Source organism: Gallinula chloropus (assembly GCF_964237585.1).
Source record: "Gallinula chloropus genome assembly, chromosome: 2".
Classification (NCBI taxonomy): domain Eukaryota; kingdom Metazoa; phylum Chordata; class Aves; order Gruiformes; family Rallidae; genus Gallinula; species Gallinula chloropus.
The window spans coordinates 162,011,658-162,034,649 of NC_140086.1; the positions used below are offsets into that span (position 1 = coordinate 162,011,658).

At 47.6% G+C, this 22,992-nt stretch overlaps 1 protein-coding gene across 1 annotated transcript in view; it reads right to left on the minus strand.

Moving 5' to 3' along the window:
• ALS2CL (ALS2 C-terminal like) overlaps positions 1-13,634 on the minus strand; it is a gene marked incomplete at its 5' end in the record, with an annotated part of 31,243 nt that extends 17,609 nt beyond the window's left edge. The window contains 11 exons of the mRNA XM_084260056.1: positions 550-615; positions 3,462-3,658; positions 4,350-4,416; positions 4,811-4,887; positions 6,996-7,115; positions 7,431-7,559; positions 8,003-8,168; positions 9,461-9,526; positions 11,938-12,130; positions 13,037-13,145; positions 13,554-13,634. Coding sequence (XP_084116182.1) covers positions 550-615; positions 3,462-3,658; positions 4,350-4,416; positions 4,811-4,887; positions 6,996-7,115; positions 7,431-7,559; positions 8,003-8,168; positions 9,461-9,526; positions 11,938-12,130; positions 13,037-13,145; positions 13,554-13,634 — 1,271 coding nt within the window. The remainder of the gene's footprint in view (positions 1-549; positions 616-3,461; positions 3,659-4,349; positions 4,417-4,810; positions 4,888-6,995; positions 7,116-7,430; positions 7,560-8,002; positions 8,169-9,460; positions 9,527-11,937; positions 12,131-13,036; positions 13,146-13,553) is intronic.
• Between the last annotated feature and the right edge of the window lie 9,358 nt (positions 13,635-22,992).

Below are 22,992 nucleotides of genomic sequence, written 5' to 3' on the forward strand. Positions count from 1 at the left end.
TAATTGCTTTGGTTCAAATGAAACGTTTTCTTAATCCTGACACAAGGTATTTGAAACATTTTTTATTATTTTTCCCTTTTAAAAACCTATCCTACCCTAGAAATTACATAGAAATGAGAAATCTGTAAGCCTGACTTGCAAAAGGTTTTAGAAAAATGTTTAAATTTCACAGTATAGTTTACTTCCCCCTATAAACTCCTCATTTAGGAGAGTTTTTTAAAGATATATAATGGTAACTGCTTTCACGGTACTTCATGCAAATAAATTCACCTAGATGTAGAGATCAGAAGTCAGATTTGTTCAGCTGAACGGAGCAGTCTGCATCAGAATTGGCCACAAGTGCACGCTTATTTTATTGCACTCACTTAATCCACCCACTCTAGGTTACAACCTACTCAGGCTGAAGCCAGGTGTCTAACATAGGTCAGATGAATTGGGCTGTAACTGTGAATGAAGTCCTCTTACAGGACACTGGTGTCCCTGCACGTCTGGGAGATACCATTTCTCAGCTTATTTTGAAAGCAAGAAGTGATGGGTTTTCAGGCTTACCCATGCTCCAAGCCCTCTCTGAAATCTCCAACATGGTTGCGTCCGTCACGCCACTTCAGTGTCCCCCTGCAATTCAAAGCAAGAATTTTAGAAGGGAGATCACCAGCAATGTCCACAGCTGCAGTGGAAGGTGTCAAGCACAACCTTGAAATGGCTAACATTGAAACATCTCTTCAGGGAGCTGACACACAGAAGTTCTCCAGGCACCTCCAGGACGCTGGTTTGTACTCTAAGGATTTAATACCACAGTGTTTTCATGCTCTAGAATGAGCAGGAAGAATCCTCTTCCAAGTTCCCTAATCTCAAATGTTCTTTGTAGAGTTGCTTGGTCATCCTTTTAGAATCATAGAATTGTAGGGCTTGGAAGGGACCTCCAGAGATCATCGGGTCCAACCCCCCTGCCAAAGCAGCTCCCCAGCTCATATTGCACAGACAGACATCCAGATGGGGATGGAATATCTCCAGAGATGGAGACTCCACACCCCCTGGGCAGCCTGTCCCAGGGCTCCCTCACCCTCACTGGGGAAAAGTTCTTCCACACGTTGGTGTGGAACTTCCTGTGCTCCAACTTGCAGCCATTGCCCCTTGTCCTGTCCCCACAGACACTGAAAAGGGGCTGCCCATTTCCCCCTGCATCCCATACTTCAGATATTGATAAACATTAATAAGGTCCCCCCTTAGTCTTCTCTCCAGGCTGAACAGCCCCAGCTCCCTCAGCCTTTCCTCCCAGGGGAGATGCTCCAGGCCCTTCAGCATCTCTGTCCCTCCTCTGGACTCTCTCCAGGAGATCCCTGGCTGTTTGATCCCAGGGAGCCCAGCACTGGACACAACACTCCAGGTGGGGCCTGAGCAGGGCAGAGCAGAGGGGGAGGATCCCCTCCTGTCACCTGCTGCCCACACTCCTCCTGATACCCCCCCAGGATCCCATTGGCTCTCTTAACCACCAGGGCACACTCCTGGCTCATGGCCAACCTGTCACCCACCAGCACCCCCAGGTCCTTCTCCACAGGGATCCTCTCCAGCAGCTCCCCCCCAGCCTGTACTGATACAAGCAGTTGCTTGAATCAGGACCTTGCACATGATCCTTTTGGACCTGCAGCACAGCATGCAATTAACCCAGCTGAAGTTCCAGCATGGCACATTCCCACAGACAACATAATGGCACCACAGTCCAGAATTCCATTGTGCCAGGCACTATGAGAACCAGAGAGACAAGCACTGGTCTAAAGGGATCATATCTGTCCATCTGTTTTGTGGGGGAAGTTGTAGATACACGAGTTAACAACGCAACAACAAGACTGGAGCGGTCAGCACGACGGTTAAATTGCTGCACAGCCATGCCCAGTTATGAATGCCTTTCCCCTCCCTCCCAAGTCTTCCTCCCCACCCACCACCCACTCACTGTTTCAGTTCTTGCATCACCCCACACACTGCCAGCTCCCGACACGTTCCCCAACCAGAGACAATAGGAAACGGTGCAGTACCAGAAGCGTGACGCATTTGTTTGCTTTTCAACAAGTTCTTGTTGCTTTAAGCACCTGCCTGAGACAAGTTCTTCTCCTGGGATTCACAGGGAAGCTGAAAGATTCATTTTAAGTGGGTTTTAAATACGTCTTTTTGCTTTGCTAGCATGAACCCTGGCAAAGGAGGGCAAACCAAAGAGAATTCCTACTTCAGCCATGGGGATAGTTTAACATGCTTCTCATCTCATTCTCCCCACACCAGGTCATCAGGAGTACCAGAACAGCTCGGTGATCAAGGAGATTTTTGACTGGGACCATTTAACTTTTGATCATCCCCTTTTGGCAGAGCTCACCCTTAAATTTTTAGTTGGATTTAGTCAAGAGTTCTCACATCTCCAAGAGCTGCATTTGAGCCTTATTTGTTTTGTATTTTATTTTAATTCCTTTCATATCAGTGTGGATGTTAAAACAGATTTTCATAGCAAGGGATGAGACTTTTCTCTCCTTCATGAGCTAAGGCTTTTTATTGGTTCTTCTTGTCATCTTGGTGGAAAGGTTTTATGCCTCAGGCTGAGATTTTGAAAATAAACAGTAGCTCAAGTCTAGGTCCTAATTACAGGCATAAGCCGATGCAGTGCTTCAAATGTGATCGTTACCCCATTATTAGGGGCAGCCTCCACAGTTTATTGCACAGACCAGTAGCACTAGAGAGACATCTACAATACAATAGATCACATGTCAGGACTCGTGCTTTGACTGAAATCAAATAAATACATTCCAACTGCCCACTGAATCCACCCTCAATACCAGATTTCCCTCTAGAAATAAGTGAGGAACCAGAGAGACTGGCAACCCTTGGAGATCACCAGTCTAGAGCCTATGGTCCAGAACCTCAGCATAGGATGGGTCACACCACGTCCACAGCCACTCTGTGGTGTCTATACCTCCAACTGGAGAAGAGAAGGCTGCGGGGGGACCTCATTGCAGCCTTCCAGTACCTGAAGGGAGCTTATAGGCAGGAGGGGATTTGACTTTTTAAAAGAGCAGATAATGGCAGGACAAGGGGGAATGGACTAAAGCTAAAGGAGGGAAGGTTTAGATTAGATATTAGGGGGAAGTTTTTTACAGAAAGAGTGGTGAGGGGCTGGAACAGGCTGCCCAGAGAGGTAGTGGATACCCCGTCCCTGGAGGTGTTCAAGACCAGGTTGGATGGGGCCCTGGGCAGCCTTGTGTAGCTCCAGGCCTGGAGGTTGGTGTCCCTGCCTGTGGCAGGGGGGTTGGAGCTCTATGATCCTTGGGGTCCCTTCCAACCCAGATCATTCTATGATTCTATGATTCTAACTAGCTCATCCACCAGTTCCAGGCAGTGCTGTGCAAAGACAACAGGGCCATCCTTGCATAGAAAAATAGGGGAAAAATAAAGAAGAGGAAAAAAAAAAAGCTCCTTACTTGCCATGTGGCTTTCCCCAGTGCCACTCGCCCTCGTAGGATGCGCTCTTGAACTTGCCCTCCAGCCTGAAGATGTAGGTGAAGAAGCGGGAGGATGGGGGCTCGGTCCCTTCCCCAGTCTTGCCCCACAATGGGAAATCTCGCTTCCCGTTCAGTGCCTGACGGACAGCCTGGTTCAGCTTCCACTGCCAAACAGCCTGGCCACAGAGGGAGAGGAGAAGCGTTGGACTAGAGTGAAGACAGTAAAACACCTTCCAAGACGTACTTTGGAAGGAGGAGGAAGAAGCTGGTGGGGTTTCCATCAGTTCTGTGAGGTTCAGCTGGCTGGGCTGGTGAGTTACAGCCCGCCAACAGCATCTACAGGAGGGGTTAGCTTGGGTCCTCCAAGTTGGATTCTGCACCAATGCACAACACATCTGTATCATTTAAGCCTGACTCTCATCAGCACTAATTGGCCTTGGCACAGGACCATGCTAATGAGGCTGTGCTCTCCCAAGCTCTGCAGCTACACAGTACTGCCCAGGGCAGACCACTTCCAGCACCAGGATATTTCTCATCAACTGTCTAACACCTCTGACTACCTAATAGAGTATTGGCTCTGCAGAGGAGGTGAAGAACAACCCAACAAACCCCACATCCATTATTCTGATTTAAATAATAATAAAAAAGGCAAAAAATCACAAAGCAAAAGCTTCAGCATCATTTCAGCAGGTGCAGAGCACCATTCTGATCAAGAAGCTACATTCCTGACACTTTATGGGATTTCAACTTCCACACAGTAGTCAATATTTTGTCTCCACTACAGAGCCCCCCCCATGCCTTTCCCCTACTTCAAAGCTCGATGTGCAGCATATCAGGTGGAACAGAAACTCCCTGCCCACTGGTTACCTTCATCTGTGGGTCTTTGGCAGAGAGAAAGAACGTCTCCTCTGGGGTTGTAATACGGAGTCCATACCTGTGAGGCAAGAGACATTACAGAGACTATGAAAAACACATCCCTCAGTCAAGCAGCAGTTCCTGCTCTTCCCATCCCTCTTCAGAAGGTAACAGTGCCTTTGCAGACAGGTTTTCCCTCTGAAGAGGTACTCAACTAGTCAACTTGTCTTTGTTGCCCAGGTCTGGAGGCAAAACCATTTTATCACTGATTTCAGTATGACAGCAAAGGCAAGCAATGCAAGTCCAAGCTACTGTGATCCCCTTTGGGAAGTTCCACAATTGCCTGTATCCCTGAAACAATCCCTCTGGGTCGAAAGGAGATGGGACAAAGATTTAAAGCATCATTAACTCAGTTTCACAATCAAGTTCACCACTCTTCTTTTAATACCTCCAAGTGGAAAGGTTTCACTTACAGTCCTGGAGCTGATTTCTCCCTGCAGTTTTCATCTACCCACACAAGCTTCAGATCAAAACTCTGAAAGCTGTTTCCCTGGAACAAAAGGGAGAAGATGTTCCTGTTATTGATGAGAACGTCACACTTTGGCCCCACTCTGTTACTCCATTGAATAAGACTGGCAGCACTGCAAATTCCCTCTTTTGTGGTCCATACATCTATCCCACACTAAGATGAATCATAGAATCATAGAACTCTCTGGGTTGGAAGGCACCCCAAGGATCACAGAGCTCCAACCCCCCTGCCACAGGCAGGGACACCAACCTCCAGGCCTGGAGCTACACAAGGCTGCCCAGGGCCCCATCCAACCTGGGATGGACCTCTGAGACTGATGGAATGGACCTCTGAAGGACCTAAGACACTGAAAAAGCGTAGGAGAAGGAATAAAAGTTCTTATTTTCACACTTCTAAATGGTTTTCCATAATGTCATGGCTACAACTAACACACACAGACCTTCTTAGCACTTATCTCTACCAGTTTTTTCCCTGCCACATGACAACACTTCCAAATCAGCCCTGGCACCCACTATGCCCTAGATCTCATGATCTATCTAATACTGGGACTTCAGACAGCAGTGTGCCACTAGCACAACATCTAAGGAATCACTCTTTTGATCAGTAACACACCAAACTGAACTAAAATGGTTGCAACACTAAGTAAAGAGTGCATTTCACATTACTTCTGCCTTCCCTGACTGAAGTAGAGATGCACCCACTACAGAGTTGCTGTCTGTAAGGATGTAGTTGGCCAAAATTAGGTACTAGCACTATGGAGTTCACCACAAGTTAATCACTGATGTATCTGCCAGATTTGGGGGAACAGGGAAGGGAGGAAGGCTCAGATTGCCAGCACCAGACCCCTCATTGGCAGATGCCTGCTGGTAGCCCAAGCTAACCACATTGGTCCTGGACCAGTTATACCTCCTCAGCCTGAAACAGGCTGCCCAGAGAGGTTGTGGAAACCTCATCCCTGGAAGTGTTTAAGGCCGGGTTGGATGGGGCTTTGGGCAACCTGGTCTAGTGGAGGATGTCCCTGCCCATGGAAAGGGGGCTGGAACTAGATGATCTTTGAGGTCCCTTTCAACCTAAGGCATTCTATGATTCTTTAACCATCATCACAGCAGATGTGACATAGCAGGTGGGAACAACTGACTGAACAGCAATGTCTACAATGAAGATAGCTCTGTGTGAGCTAGCTACCCTGTGCTCTCACTCTAGTCAACAGAGCTGAGGACATGACTCAACTCATCCTAATTTTGGCATCTAAAATAGGTCAGACAAGCCACACCCAGTCAGCACATGTTTCTCTCCCCGACTATAAATGGAGCCTGGGGGCACTTGCTCACAGCAAGATCACTGCAGCACTAAGACATCCACAACGTAAAGTTGGATGAGATAATCACCACCTTATTTCCTCAGGCCTAGACCCTGTGTAGGACTGCCTGGTGTTATCATAAAGGTTTATGTCTGGAAGAACCCATGAAGTCTACCAGCTCACAAGACAGTCATGTGTTTGGACACCTGAGGGGCTGGCACATCACTAAAGAGCAGGGAGAGGTGCAGATGAAGAGAGCAGTGCTAGATTACAGGAGCTGTCATTCAGAGCAAGCCAAGCTGTACTTAGTTAGCATGCTGCAGAACAGCTTTGAACACATATTATTGCTGTAGATACTCCCTGTCTGCCCCACACCCAGGCCCTAAATCCCTGTAGAGCCCAAAGAAGACCTGCAAATTCTGCTCCCATGCCCCTAGCAGCATCAACCACGAGAGATGACTTTCAGTCCTACACATGAGTGTTCACAGGATAAAAATCTTTGACCCATCAGGCATCATTCGGGTAAGCAAGGACAGAAACCAACAGATTCATATGTAGGCATAGGCTTTGGTTACTGGAAAGGCACCTGTGCTGGTTGAATGGTACTTTCTATACTTGGGAAAAAGTCATGGGGACACTCCTCTATTCCTTCTTCATGAGGCTTTCTTTTATTCTCCAGTGTAACTGCAGGTGCACTTTTGCCAACAAGTTGAGGGCAGGTTTTGCCAACAGCCAGGCTCTACCACATCTTTAATATCAAAGGAACCTGAATTTTACTCTCATTTATCTACACTGCCTTTCCAATCCCTCTGAAAGACTGAAGACTCACCTGAATTAGCACAAGGACATCATCGAAGAGCAAGATCCGATCAGATCGATTGGTGCTGGCAGAGATGGGGAGATTTTTGCTATCTTCCAGCAGCCTCCTTTCAGGTACACAGAGCATGTCCTGAAGAGGGAATCAGAGCAGTCAAGATAGAAGACCAAAAGGATCAGGAAACACCAGTATTTGGAAGAGGACATACAGCTCAAGCCAACAATTCCTGCAGAGACAATCTGACTCGTGGCACAGGCTGAACTAGAGACAGCACTCAACTTCTAAAGCCCCCAGTGACCATAAGGTTTCTCCCCTCTGCCCTGCTTTGTTGGCTTCAAACCAAGCCTCAAGTGCTTGACCCATATTAAATTCCCTCCACGTATAAGCAGAGGTGTCAGATCTCAAAAAGAACTCTCCATCAAGCCACCTTCCACGTCTGTGACGCACCGTGAATTTGTAGCCCAAGGATTTCCACAAGGACTTGGTAAAACAAGCTTCATCCAGGACCTGGCTGATGAAAGACTCAAGCTTCACATACTCCTTGATGGCACTGGTAAAGATGTCCTTTTCAGGACCCTGATAAGAGAAGGCAGGGCTTGAGCAACAGTTCAGACATGGCTGTGCAAAACATACTCTGGGCTACAGCTGCAGAATAGCCCCAGCAGATCTGAATCCAAAGGGCTAATGACAGTGAACCCTCCAACCCTATTGCCAAGGAAAACACCCCAAACCCAGCACTATCTGCCACCAGCAGAAGTGTGCAATGTTAGGCCAGTTACTTGCCCCTTCACAGCTCCTCTTGTAGCTTGTACTACACTGGAGTAGCCACTATTTGTTGCCTTGAGACCTTCAGCTGGGCTGCATCCCACTCATGCTGGTTGCCACCACCCCAGTTGTCCACTGGAAATCATTTTCCTCCCAGACAACTTTGGATTTGCTCACAACACTACAAAACCCCACAACCACTGGGTAAGATGTCAGCATAAGCCAGCTAAAAACCATCACAGAAAGCTCCCTACCTCTTTGAGACCCTCATTCAGCTTGGTAAGGAGCAGTATATATTGCTCAACATGATCCCGGAGAGGTTTGTGAAGTACAGTGTATAAGGCCAGGGACATGGAGGTCTCAGAGGTGAAGTCTGTGAGGAATTGTTTCAACACGGTCTTATGGTGCTTCCAGGCTTCACTGCAAGGTGGTGAATTGAGACAAAGGTTCATTAATTAGTTTTTCTGCAAAGTGGCACTCTCTTGCCTTCCAAACTTTATGTGTCACTTCCAGAGAGGGTGTAGAAAGACTGCAAAGAGCAGGAGAAAATGTAGTTGTCACAGACTCACAGAACTGTAGGGGTTGGAAGGGATGATCTCTGACCTGATCATTGGGGGTTGGACCCAGTGATCTCCTGAGGTCCCTTCCAACCCCTACCATTCTATGATTCTGTGACCTCCAGAGCCCATGGGGTCCAACCCCCTGCCCAAGCAGGGTCCCTAGGACAGGGGCTGGAATCTCTCCAGACAAGGAGACTCCACACCCCCTGGGCAGCCTGTCCCAGGGCTCCCTCACCCTCACCAGCAAGAAGTTCTTCCCCACATTGGGGGGAACTCCCTGGGCTCCAACTTGAGCCCATCGCCCCTTGTCCTGTCCCCACAGACACTGAGCAGAGGCTGCCCATGGCCCCCTGGGTCCCACCCTTCAGCTCTTGAGAACCAGTGATCAGATCCCCTCTCAGGCTTCTTCTCTGCAGGCTGAACAGCCCCAGTTCCCTCAGCCTTTCCTCCCAGGGAAGATGCTCCAGGTCCTTAATCATCTAAAAATCATGTAATTATCTAGTTGTCCTGGGTTTGGCTAGGATAGGGTTAATTTTCTTTCTAACAGCCAGTGGGGGTTAGACAGACTTTTCAGGTCTTCTTCCCCCCTCTTTTTTCCCCATGGAGGTGGGGAATTAAGGCAGTGAGGCAAACTAGAGCTCCATCCACCCTGCCTCTGGCCCAGTCATTTTTACAAAACACAGATACACAGAATACAGCATGACCCTCATGATGTTTGCACACCAAGAAGGTGACTCAGACAAAGCAGCTGTGAATCTGCTCATACCTCATGCTCATGTCTTCACTTGCTGTTTCCATGAAACTCTAACCAAACACTGGAAACATCCTGATGGATTCCCACACTACCTCTTCTCCAGTCCCACCCTTACCTCAACCCCCCCAAAATTCCAAATTTCACAGGCTTCCTCTCCTACAAAAGGAGTTGTGCAGGGCTAAAAAGAGATGGAGAGAGAGATTCATAGAGAAAACCTTCCAATAGCTATTGCCATGGTCTCAGATGAGGTCAGGAGTGGCCACTATGGCCAATTCAGAGGAGAAACTGAGACCACAGAGGTGCAGCACTCAGAGCAGGTTTAGTGTCTTAACCCACACAACATCCCTGTGTTCCTATCAGCCCTTTCAACAAGCATTCTGCAGCCCTTTTTCACTGACCTTTTGCTCTTTGTGGCATGTTCAAAGCCGTGGACCACAACGTAGTTTGCAAAAGTGACGAAATATCTGGTGGTGGGGGGAAAAATGGAACAAAAACAGAGAAGCAGGAGCTGAGTTAGAGATGCACATTAGCTACAGAGTTTAAGCAATAAAAAGGAAGAAGTTTATTTGAACAAGTCGGGTCTATCTTCCCAAGGGAGGCAGAGAGAAGCACAGATAATGTATGTCTCACCTTGGCTCTCCCCCCTTTCACCCCCTTTCCCAGCTCCTTGGTTGAACTGCCTTGTTGACTTCAGCACTAGTCTCATCACAGGAAGCTGAAATCATCCTGGCACTGAGCAGAAGCAGAAGTAAACTTGTGCAACTATCCTGAAAAGCAAGTCTACAGAGGCTGAGCTTCAGGTTTCAGCTTCAAATCCTTCAGCCAGCAGAAATTCATGTATCAGGTCTGCATTATTGATGGCAAAGTCAAGGTGTCCCATGTCAATGTATCTCATCTCACACTAGAGGGAGATCGAGCCATGTTTAGTCAGCAGTTGCCCAAAATCACTACTGGAAGAGAGACTGCTAAATCATGCCTTCTGTCCAGATTAATTAACGTTACATCTTTCAGAGCCATGTATTTACTGCTGATTTTCAAGCCACTGGAGAGGGGGCTTTGCTAAGTCCTGCATCACTCCAATAAGGGTGAGGCTGCAGTGTCAGGACTGCACAGAGTGAGTCAGCAGAGGTGGGCAGGTAGGAAGTAACTCTTTCTTTATGATGCCAAACACACAAAAAAGGCTTTAATTTCAAAGTGAGGGGAAATGAGAGCTCAAGATGAACCGCTCCTTTGTGTTACCTGAAACCTCAGCACAAGTTTTCCTCTTTTATCTGCCTTTTTAAAAGAGAAACCTACTTTAATTCCCTGAATCAGTTTCCAAATGAAGAGCACCCATAGCTCCAAACTCCATCCATGTAAAGGCAGGTTTTGTTGTGCACCACTTTCTAAAATGATGTTACAGAATCATAGAATGGGCTGGGTTGGAAGGAACCCCAAGGATCCCAGAGCTCCAACCCCCTGCCACAGGCAGGGACACCAACCTCCAGGCCTGGAGCTACACAAGGGTGCCCAGGGCCCCAGCCAACCTGGCCTGGAACACCCCCAGGGATGGGGCACCCACCCCCTCTCTGGGCAGCCCCTTCCAGCCCCTCACCACTCTCTCTGCACAGAACTTCCCCCCAGTCTCTCCTCTCCCCCTTCCCTCCTCCAGCTTCACTCCAGCCCCTTGTCCTGCCAGTCTCTGCCCTTCCCAAGAGCTGATTCCCCTCCTGTTCCTGGGGTCCCTTCAGGGACGGGGAGGCTGCACTGAGGTCTCCCCACAGCCTTCTCTTCTCCAGGCTGACCCAGCCCAGCTCCCTCAGCCTCTCTCCCTAGGGGAGCTGCTCCAGCCCTCTGAGCATCTCCGGGGCTCCTCTGACCCCTCTCCAACAGCCCCACATCTTCCTTGTGTTGGGCCCCAGCTCTGGCCACAGGACTCCAGCTGGGGAGGGCAGAGCAGAGAGGGGCAATCCCCTCCCTGTCCCTGCTGGCCACCCCTCTTCTGATAGAAGGTCCAAGTAAAACCAAAACAAAGTAGTCCATCCATCTGTCCTTCCTCCTCCCTCCACGTGCATAAAACCCACCAAAACCAAGACTAAATGAACAGGAGAGTTGAGGAGCCAGCGTGCCCATCTCTCCTCCCTGTGTGGGTACCAAGCTGCACAGACAGTACAAACCCATCTGCCAAAGGCTTGGTCGTCGTGATGACTAGAGGACTGAACACTCTCTGCTCTGTGTGTCATCTCAGATGCCCATAAACCATTTTTCATGCTAGGGACATCACAGGTTACACAGGCTACAGTGCTTTTTAAACATTACATTTTTGGGTGGCAGGCAGATGGGGAGCAGATGGAATTCATTCCTGAAACAGCAACGGGGCAGGGTGCTTTTCCCATCACGCTACATCCATCACCTGCTACCCTAATCCTTGCCAGAGGGGTAGAAATGTGGCACAAACACATAATGTGAACTCTGTGGAGTGACATCTTCTCTACTCATTCATATGACTTCTTTAAACCTGCTTGTGCATCCCTTTCTGTTTATAGACAGTGTAACCTTCACCCTCCTAAGTTACCCAGGCACAAATTCTACCCCCATCCTCTTCCTGGTTTTTTAAAGATACATTTGAAAACCTCAAAACTATACTTGCAATTAAAAAAATTTTGCCACTTAAAAGCATAACTACAGCTACAAAAAGAAGAAAAATCCACTTATTTTGCTGTCAGCACAGATGTCACATTCTGTAACACTTCTTTTCAGCCCTGAATGCAACCATTCCCCTCACCCCATGACCAAACACTAGTAGACAGGACTGAACAAATTAAGTACACAAATTAATTGCAGCAACCTACTAGCCAAGCTGATAAATTTGGTCCCCAAATGCTTCTTTACTTACTGGATGTAGAGGCTTAGAAATAGGTCTCCTTTCCAGACAGTGTAAATGTCCTGGATGCAGCATGACTCAGAGGTGCTATATTTTTGTTTCAGTATCCGGTAATTTTCTTCTGTGAGGTTCCAAAGAGCTTGAAATCGATCATTCAGGAGGAGGAAGAGCTTAAAGTTCTCCTTTCCCTTCTGGTCACTAGGCTCTTTGAGGAAAAGATGAGGGAACAAGTTTACCAGAAAGCCTTCCCTCCAAGAAATCTCATAGGAAACATTTAATCCTCAGCCCTATTTCTCAGGGTAAAGCACATATATTATGACAATGCCAGGGAGGAAGGAGATTGTGATTATTTAGGGTTGTAGCCCTGTGAGCCACTGCATAGGATGTCCATGCTAATCATAGAATGGTATGGGTTGGAAGGGACCCCAAGGATCATAAGAGTTCCAACCCCCAATACTAAGGCTTTGTCCTTCCCATTGCTGTGGGCTGTGTGGCCAGGGCAGCCTGCTAAGGCTCAGCCCCAGCTCAGACACCAGCACCAGAGGAAAGTTCCCAGTCTCTTTGAAGGCTCAACCAGAAAGGTGGTGACATGAGAGGGAACCACCCTACGGGGTCTAATCCAGTTGCCCTGCTTTTGGCCAGACAGGCTTGTGAATATTTATACAGATTTGTTATTTCAATTGAGCTGCTCTGATTTCCTGCCAGCTCAGAACCTGCACCCACAAGTTTTCCCTTCAAAGATGGGCATGACTGAGAGCAGGGAGGCAGAACAGGCACAGTTTAGGGGTGGCACATGTGTGGGATGTGGTTTGGATTCCCAACACACCGTGCTGGAAGCAAGCCTTGGAGCAGGTGTACAGGCTGACACTAATACTATCCGGATTAACCTCTAAAAAGACCCAGGAACCACAGTCCTGGGCTCAAGTGAAAGTACATAAGCTTCTTAAAGAGCTCACTATCTTAAATGAAACATCTCTACATACCACTCACTCCAGCAAACCAGCCTCCAGCAAGTCCTCAGCCATGGAGCTTCAATTGTAAATCCCTTCGTAGGTGTGCCAGTGACTGAAGCCAAGAACTACAGACACAAAAGCTGTCTTCTCTGACCTACCTGCCTGGAGCAGAGGCTTGAGGATGAGGGCATCTATCCTTGCCAGGCATGCTGAGAAGGTTTCTTCTGCCTGGAGCAGAGATGCTGTTGCTTCAGCCGTGCACATGTCCTGGAGACAACACAGAAAGCACAGATAAACTCCCTGAGCAAATCTGCCAAGGTTTCCATCCTCATTGCAAACAAACAGCCTTTCCTGCTCTTAGCAGACACAGGTGTAACTGCTGTCCACTGGAAAAACATTTGGAAGTGTCAGAAGAGGAAACAGAAGCCCCATAAGCCAACATGACCTGGTGTCTCAGAAGACCACCAAGTATGCAGCCCACTTTCCTGATGCCCCAAATTGATGATCTTCTCAGGTGGACCACACCACCTCCTCTTCCAGAGGATGGAAAGGCCCTAAGCATCTTGATAAGCGTTAATCCTGCTTAGTGCCAGGTTTCATTCTCCCAGAAAGAAAAATCCATGAAGTACAAGGCAGCAATAGCTGAAACAGAGCCTCTCTTCCCACCTCTCTCACCAGCTTTCTTCCAAGGTGCCTCAGCCTGCACCGTTTGGCACTGAAGGCTATTGTCCGGAGCTGCAGAGGCATCCCTGCCATGGCCAAACATCCAGCCCTTCAGAGGAACAGATGTCTGGTGTTACTCCTTTCTGGGGAGGGCACTGCACTGCTGACTATGTGTCACAACTGCTGCATCAAAAAGGAAAGCTTGCCTAAAGTGGAAGTGGCTTTGCTGCCTTGTTTTTTTTTCTCCTCTCCTAAAGTGCTGCCCATGTGAGCAAACTCCTGCAGCTTCCTCCTTCCCAGCCTTGCCCCCTGAAAGAAATGCATCAGAGAAAAAGATCACAGCCTGCTAATCATAAAATGGTCTGGGTTGGAAGGGACCCCAAGGGTCCCAGAGCTCCAACCCCCTGCCACAGGCAGGGCCACCAACCTCCAGGCCTGGAGCTACACAAGGTTGCCCAGGGCCCCAGCCAACCTGGCCTGGAACATCCCCAGGGACGGGGCACCCACCCCCTCTCTGGGCAGCCCCTTCCAGCCCCTCACCACTCTCTCTGCACAGAACTTCCCCCCAGTCTCTCCTCTCCCCCTTCCCTCCTCCAGCTTCACTCCAGCCCCCTTGTCCTGCCAGTCTCTGCCCTTCCCAAGAGCTGATTCCCCTCCTGTTCCTGGGGGCCCTTCAGGGATGGGAAGGTTGCAATGAGATTCCCCAGCAGCCTTCTCTTCTCCAGGCTGAACCAGCCCAGATCCCTCAGCCTCTCTTCATAGGAGAGGTGCTCCAGCCCTCTGAGCACCTTCGTGGCTCCTCTCACCCTAATAGGATGTCATAAGACTACTTGGAAAAAGGCCAGGTGGTGAAGATACCATGGGCAGAATCAACTAATATTACCAATGGAGATAAAACATGCAACACTCTGAGATGCTTTTAACTTTGTGAAGCAAAACAGCAAACCAAAGGGACTGAATATTGCTTGTCTGTGTTTTATCCTTAGCCTGATTTCTGGTTTCACTGCACACTCACAGGCTCAGCTTGCAATAGTGAGCAAACAAGGATACAGAATTGTGCTCCAAAGATTTCCATTGCTAAACTGGTGGCAGAGACTTTGGCACAGTTTTGATGTGTTCCAACTAGCACCTGTCCCAGATAAGGCTCAACAATGGTCCAGGAGCCATGTGAAATAGGTTCCTTGCCCACAGCTGTGCTGTTTTGGGAGGTAAATAAAAGTTAGGCTATGCAATAATCATTTGTCAATAGGACTAGACCTAATTTATTTATTAATAGAGACGTAATTAGTCTTTTTACACTGTTTCCAGGAAGAGCTAAACCCAGACTACCTCCTGGTGGCTTACTCCAAGACATCCTGAACTCTACCCTGCTTGCTACAATAAGTGAGATTCATTCTCTTTGTGTTGAGAAGCTGGGAGCTCAGACACAGAAGCCTAACCCTAGTTTGTATTTCATGGAAAGAAATGCCTCAAACATCTCAGCATGGGCTATAAAAAGGTCACTCAGCTGGGGTGACTAAGTTAGGTGGGAAAGTCTCAGTTTTTAGTTTCACATGTGGGTGAATTCTTGACTAGAAAAGAGGTTTGAGCCCCTTGAAGTCACCAAATTCATCTTAGGAATTCCTTTTCCAAGTCATCCTGGAGCTTGGGCTGAATTGGAGTAATAGAAGATGACACTATGCAGCTTGGATGGCTAGCTAGCCTGGTTTTAAGTGGTTGCTCAGATCCAGACACAACTGACTACACAGATGAATGACAATATTTTCTCCTTAGTAACCGCTGCCTCTTAAATTTCATTTGTCTGAAAAATGGGAAACATTAAGAAAAAGCCCATAATCTCATTAAGTTTGCAAGTTTTCATACATCATCAAGGTCTGCACAGCCACAAGGCTGTTTTTTTGCAGGAACACCAGCACCTCATCCCAAGAGCAAGCTCTAGGCATGGCAAAAGGTCAACACACTGCAATCCAAACTCCTCCTGGCCCCTCCCAGGGAAGGAAACTGATCCAGGAAAAAAAAAAAAAGCAAAACAAAAGAGCAGCCAGACAACTCTCACCCCAGAGCACCAAGAGGACAGGATAGATCTAAAAGGTGGGGTTATTTGCCACCCCTTAATCCTCTGTCTTGTAGGCACAAAGATAAAGCTGTTTCTCCCAGGTCCTAGAGAGCACTCAAGCTTGTTAGAAATTTCTACACCTAAGTAGCTTGCTTAATCAGGGAGTAAAAGCAGGTTGGGTATGTGACAGCATTGAAGTTTCAGATGCTTCAACAGAACAGTAGGTCATTATTAGGGTCACTGAATAACAACCTGGTGGGGACTTCGTTGAGGGTTTTTTTGTATTTAAGTCTACTTTGTCTAATTTTGGAGAAAGGGAGATGATCCCATCATTTCAGATTGCTCACTGGTGAGAGGGGCTTGTTCTACACCTGGTCCTCATCTAATTCTGCAAGAAAGCATTTTATCCTGTGCAAAACAAAAAGAATGGGTGTTAGATGCCAAACTCAGGAAGTCTTCCCCAAACTCTTATCAAAACAGCCAGAAGCACCACCCATTTATTACATACAGATGGCTTAATGTAAACCAAATGACTCAAACCCAAGGTACAGAGACCAACAGGCTGGCTTCACAGCACCAGGACACTTCATGAGCAGAGGCAGGAGGCTGAGGAACCTCCTTCAAGGCTGAGGAGCACATATGCAACACCATGGGAACATCACTGCCCCAGCCCAAGTGTTAATTAGTTACTTCTGTAATGGTCACTTGGAAGAAATAACTGTCTATGTCCAAGGTGACCTATTGATCCAGACACAGGGCTGCCACTTCCAACCACAAGCTGATCCCAAACTCTGCCTCCTGCCCATCTGCAATCCTTATTTGTTGAAAGCCCTCTACCCAATGGGCACCTGACCTCAAACCATACATGGATGACCCTGTAGTATTCCCATGGTGCAGCACACAGGCTGAGAAACTCTTGTAGTAGCTACACTGTAGAGACACCCAAACTGACTCTGCAAAACGTAGATGGAGCTAGCACAGCGTTTTGTGTTGGGGTTGGTGGTGTTTGGGTGGGTTTTGGGTTTGTTTTCTTCTTTTTAGCAGCTGGGGTCTTCACCCTTCTTGTGAAAATTTGTGGGCTCCCTCTGGTGAGGACAGGAGAGTCAGAGCTCATTTGCTGAATGGGTGAGCAGCACCAGCCAGGTTTCAAAACAGCCCTTCTGGCACCACAAAAAGCTCCAAGTTGCCACATCACATCACCCAAGAAGGTGAGTGTGAGTTTCAACCACCATTTCCAGGCTTTCCCCATCAGTCTGAAAGAAGATCTGAATGCTTGTTCCAGCCCACTGAGGCAAAGCAGAGGGCAAAGGAAACAATTGAGGCTGTCCCAGGGCACGTGAAGGTTATGTCATGCATCCATGCATGTCAAAATCTGACTCCAACTGCAGTGCTGCTGGGTGATGGGACCACTGAAGAGAAACCTGGGGCTGCCACATGTTGTCTTCCCCCTGCTTGGACCCAGCTTTTGCATGACTCAGGCATTTTGTAATTCTGTGTTAGCTCCATGAATGGCAAGGCAGGCTTGAGCAAGCCTCTCTGGAGCTTCTTCACATGGTTTGAGTCTGCTCTTTGTGGATGGCTCTACTACCAGGGAGTGAAGACCTCTGAAGATAGTGCATTCCTGGGCAACCAGAATTGGAGGTAGTGCACCTCCAAGGAAAGGTCTTCTAGCTGTGCATAGCCCAACAGCACGTGCTTTCACATGCAAAACCAGGAAGTCTGAGGATGGACAGAGACTTCCACTGGCAAAGCAAAAGAGCCATCAGTCTGCTTCAGGCTCCCAGAAGAAATGACATCATCTCCCTGCAAGAACGTTTTCCAAGGTATGAGACATATCTGTTTCTTCTCCCTAAATGAAGCTACAAGAAAGCTGGGCAGCACAAGCCTGTAATTAGAGAAGGGCCACACAGTAGTATTCATGTAGAAACAGGAAAAAGAGCTTGAGAAACAGCTTCTCTAGAAGTCACCAGATCTGTGTGGTTCGTCACAGTCTTGGCCTGTCCAATGAGCATGACAATGGGGATAGAAAAAAGGGTGATGCCTCAACTAATACCAACCTAAGCAGCTGCTGAGCATCCAGTATATGGGAGCAGCCTAAGTCATCTGGAGGAACATTCATCTTCAATAGGGTCTGTCCAAAGCTGATGAATGCACATTTTGGAAAGAAAAAATACACATCTTGGAGGAGCCACAACAGGTTGTTATAACAGGTTTCAAGAAATATGCCCAAAAGGTAGGTGGAACAGATAGGAAAACAAGGAAATAAACATTTTTAGCTTTGCTTAGAACCCCTTTCTACTTGAAGTCTGTAAGAGCTGAGGCAGCTCTTCCACCAGGAAGGAGCCTGGAAAGCCCCATCCATTTGAGATGTGACACAAAGTGTCTCATGGAAACACACGTTTAGTCAAGCAATCATGCCAGCCTCTACACATTAAGGAACAAAGTGGACATCCACAGGACTGTTCCATTTTCCATCTTCCTCTTGTGATTCCCCCTCTGTGCAGAAGATTATCAGTCAACAAAATTACTTCTCGGGTGGGAGAAACCAGTTGTCAACAGCACCAGATTTAGGAAGTGCTTGGGGCATTTAATACTACACCCCCCTGGGATATAAATGCCACAGCCATAGAACCAGAGAATTTTTAAGGTTGGTAAAGACCTCTAAGATCATCAATTCCAACCATCAAACCAATGCCACTACATCTACTAAACCCAACACCACTGTATCTACTAAACCATGTCCCAGAGTGCCAGATCTACATGTGTTTCAGACACCTACAAGGATGGTGACTGCACCACCTCTCTGGACAGCTTGTTCCAGTACTTGACAAGCCTTTTGATGAAGAAGTTTTTCCTAATATCCAATCCATGTTTGTTGCAGTGCCTCCTCTCCTTCAAGTCTTCTCTTTGCCTGCATCAGCCATCCTAAAGGGCACTGCACCTTTGCAAGGCTTGCTATCTCATCCATCCTTGCAGTTCATGATTTTTCTACTGCTGACTGCCTCAGAAATTAGTCCAGTCAGTTACTCTCTCACATAGTCCTCAAACATGCCAAGTTCTCCCTCCCCTGCCCATTGAGAGGCAGTCAAGTCATTGCTGCCATGTAGCTGAAGAGGTACCTTCCTACTGCAGCCCATGTAGAGCACATTATCTTTGCAGAAGCAGGGATAAAACTGCTTTAATCCAAGCTCTAGTTCAGAAGTAAATAAAAAAAAAATGCTCCAAATTGAAGCCAAGAGGTACTAAAAGATACTTCTCTGCCAGGGTGAACCTGAAACTCTTCCTCAGATAATGCTTTTCACTCTCTAGGTCAATTACATTCATTCCAGTAATGGTATTATTTCTAAATAAAGCATCTAAGGATGCAATATAGATCATGGGCACTTACACTAGGACTGGTAAATGCTGTTTGCAGCAGCCTGAAACATTTGAAATTTAAAACTCTCTCCTTTCCAGGCTGTCTTCTAGAGTCCCAGAGTTCCTCTTCTGCTGTTAACCACTCACTCACCCTCTGCAAAAGCATTACAACTTTCCTCAAGCAGCTCTAAAAGGTGCATGTTACAGGGCAGAACAATATAGTTCTGCACAAAACCTGCCAGTAGGGAGTTTCGCCCTCAGAAATTAGCAGATGAGCATGAAAAGTTTATTAGATTGAGTCAGGATAGGCCAGCACTTTGTGTCACTTCACAGTGAGTGACATAGACAAATCTCAGGACCTTAACCCAGAAGGAACAGAGACCTATGTCCTCCCCTTGATCAGCTCAGCACCTGTATAGGTATTATTAATATGATAAAAAATAGTGGGGGAAAGTGGATTAGCATTAAGGTCTTCAGGGATGCAAGGGGAGAGGAAAGATTTGTTTGAGCTCAGACCATGGACCCTGTCCCTCTTTGCCAGATTACTTTTTAACCTGAGTTTGTTCCCCAGTACAGTTCAACATACCAAGACATAAACATGCCCAGAAGCAGGGTGGGATCTCCTCATTCAATCAGCAGAGCCAGTTCAGAGTCCATAAACCCAGGAGCCCCTCCAGCCACGGGGGGAAAAGAGTCTGGTGGCCAGCATTAAGACATTGCTCTCCTTTCTCTCCCAACCTTTGCTGCTTTTCTCTGGAGGCCAAGTATCCTCATGCATCCTAATTATGATTCCAAAGGACATCCCCCCCCCCCCCCCCCCTCACGTGTCACACTCCAGCTGAGTCTGCATTCAGGCTGGCACAAAGACCATCCTGTCATGTGGAAAAACACAATTCCAGGCTTTGTTTAACCAACACCAACAGGCTGGAGCAAATTCTCCCATTCAAATTCTGCTCTCATCAAGCTTCAGATGGTGACGACTCAGCATGAATTAACGTTCAAGCTACTGGAGCTGCCTCATAAGCAGAGGGAAACACACAATGAGTTAAGAGGTAATTGGGAAGAAATAGGGCAGAATGAAAGTTGAATTATCTGTTCTGAGACAGCCCTTCAAAGCATACAAAGAGGGGAGAGAAGAGAGGTAGAAGTTACTTGAATTTGGCTTTAGCATGGGATACAGAGAACATGTCAAGGAACTAGGCAAGACCTGGTTCAACATATTCCTTACCAGTGGGAAACTGCTGAGAAAGACAGCAATGAAAGTAGGTGGGCACCCATCAAGTTTCCCACCCTGAACAAAGACCCTCAGGCTTTTTGGTCAGTGCAGGTTCAGGTCACAGCAAACATGTGGAGGAGCACAGCACAACCACGTCTACCCTCAAGCCATGGGGCCAGCTCAGGACAAAGGGCAAGACATCCAACCTCACCATTAAGCCAAAGAACTCACTGCCACAAGAGATTATTGTTGCTGTGAGAATACTATGCATGCATTCAAAAGCAGCTGGACAAGTCCATGGAGGCCAAAAAAAATCAATTAAAAGCTAATAAAAACAAAAGCATCAACTCTCCAGCTCAGGAAGTCCCTGAGGAGGCAAGAAGCACAAACAGAGGAGGTATTACTACAACTCCTTCTAGTTTTTGTGCTGCACATGTAGATGAAGTCCTTAAGGACACAATCTAGAGGTGGACTAGTCAGGGTTAGGCTGTGGTTGGACTCAAGGATCTAAAAGGTCTCTTCTAAGCCAGGTTCTATGATTCTGATTCCGTATTATTATGGAGATGGGAGGCAGCCTGGCTTGATACCAATTCTTTCTTTCATTTGTCAGAGTCACCTGCACAGCAGGACATCAAGCACTGAAAAAAGAGAAGATGGAATCACAGAAGCACAGGGGTTGGAAGGGACCTCCAGAGATCATTGGGTCCAACCCCCCTGCCAAAGCAGCTCCCCAGCTCATATTGCACAGGTCGGCATCCAGAAGGGTCTGGAATCTCTCCAGAGATGGAGACTCCACAGCCCCTGGGCAGCCTGTCCCAGGGCTCCCTCACCCTCACTGGGGAAAAGTTCTTCCACATGTTGGTGCAGAACTTCCTGTGCTCCAACTTGCAGCCATTGCCCCTTGTCCTGTCCCCACAGACACTGAAAAGGGGCTGCCCATTTCCCCCTGCATCCCATACTGCAGATATTTATAAACATTAATAAGGTCCCCCCTTTGTCTTCTTCTCTCCAGGCTGAACAGTCCCAGCTCCCTCAGCCTTTCCTCCCAGGGGAGATGCTCCAGGCCCTTCAGCATCTCTGTCCCTCCTCTGGACTCTCTCCAGGAGATCCCTGGCTGGTTGATCCCAGGGAGCCCAGCCCTGGTCACAACACTCCAGCTGAGGCCTGGCCAGGGCAGAGCAGAGGGGGAGGATCCCCTCCTTTGACCTGCTGCTCACACTCCTCCTGATGCCCCCAGGATCCCATTGGCTCTCTCAGCCCCCAGTGCACACTGCTGGCTCATGGCCACCCTGTCACCCACCAGCACCCCCAGGTCCTTCTCCACTGAGCTCTTCTCCAGCAGGTCATCCCCAGCCTGTACTGAGTCAAGTGGTTATTTCTTCCCAGGTGCAAGACTCTACACTTGCTTCTGTTGAACCTCATTTGGTTTCTTACTGCCCAGCCTTCTAGCCTGTCAAAGTCAAGAAAGTTGTCAGAAGATCATCCACATTAAAATCTCAACCCATTGAGGATAGCAGTGTGTGGCCAGGAGCTCAGGAAGGGCCAAACAAGCGTTCAGTGCTCTCCTCAGAAAGCACCGAGCTTGCTAACTGATTTTGCAGCTGAAGGAGAAACTTCCCCCCTCCCTCAACAGACTCTTTTGTCTTTGTCATCTTTAACACACAAAACCAGGGAAAACAGGAAGCCTCTGTGTGTGTGGGAAGAGACTGTGCTTTTCTTTATTTCAGGGTGGGGGTTTTTTGTTTGGTTTGGGGGGGTTGTTTGGGTTGGTTTTTCATGATTTTTTTCCAAAAAAAAGGAACAAAGGAAGAGAAACCTTATATGAAGCAGCATTTATTCCTCTTTCTTCCCTAAACCCGAATTGGAAGATTGTATCCTTTCCTTAGGAAGTTCACTCCTGAGCCATATAAAACCAACCATAAACCTCTAGTTGACTTCAACTAGACAAAACCCACCTTCTGGATGTGTGAAAGCTGAACTACCCACCCCAGGTTCCCTTTGTAACCAAAGAGGCACAGGAGAAGCTCAATTTAATCCAGCCTAAATGAGGTGGATGGTTGGGCATACCTAGCCTGTCTCCACTAGTTACAGAATTAGCTCAAATAAGCCCCTTGACATGTTGACAACTGTGGCTAGAGAAGATTGCTCTCCCCATGATTAAGGATATCATTCAGCCCTAACAAGGCAAGTCTGATAAGGCCCACAGGTGAGATGATGTTTACTTAAGTGTTTTAATGACCCATGGTCTTGTAGCTCCCACTATCATTATCGTTATCACTTGCAAGCAGCTTATGCATGTAAAGCACAACTGTTTTGACCCAGTAACTCAGATGCAACACAAAATGACTTGGTGTTACTGGGTGAAACTCCACAGCAAACCTGAAAATAACCCCACATGTTTTATGGAGGCAGCAAAGGAGATTGGGAGAAGAGGGGTCTCAGGAATTCTCCACTGAAGTAGAAATACAGGAACAGCAGAAGACAACAGCTAGGGACAATTTTTGTGTCATAGCTCTGGTAGCTTTGGGAGCAGGAGCTCATCTCCCCCATCTCATACTCCCAATATGCCTGCTCTGCTTTTCCCAAGCCAATAGAATTTCATCACAGCCTCAAAAAGAAGGAAAAACGGCCAAGCACTGAACATCTGGCATTTAAAACACATGTTGCTGTCTACATTGAAGCATTTTTGAGTCAGTCTGATACTCAGGGTCTGAATTACAGCCTGGAAACCAAACCAGAAGCACACACAGAATCAGAAGAGCATCCCTTGGGATAATGGGAGAGCTGGTAGCAGAGCTGCTTCACAGGTGAGGAGTTCCACA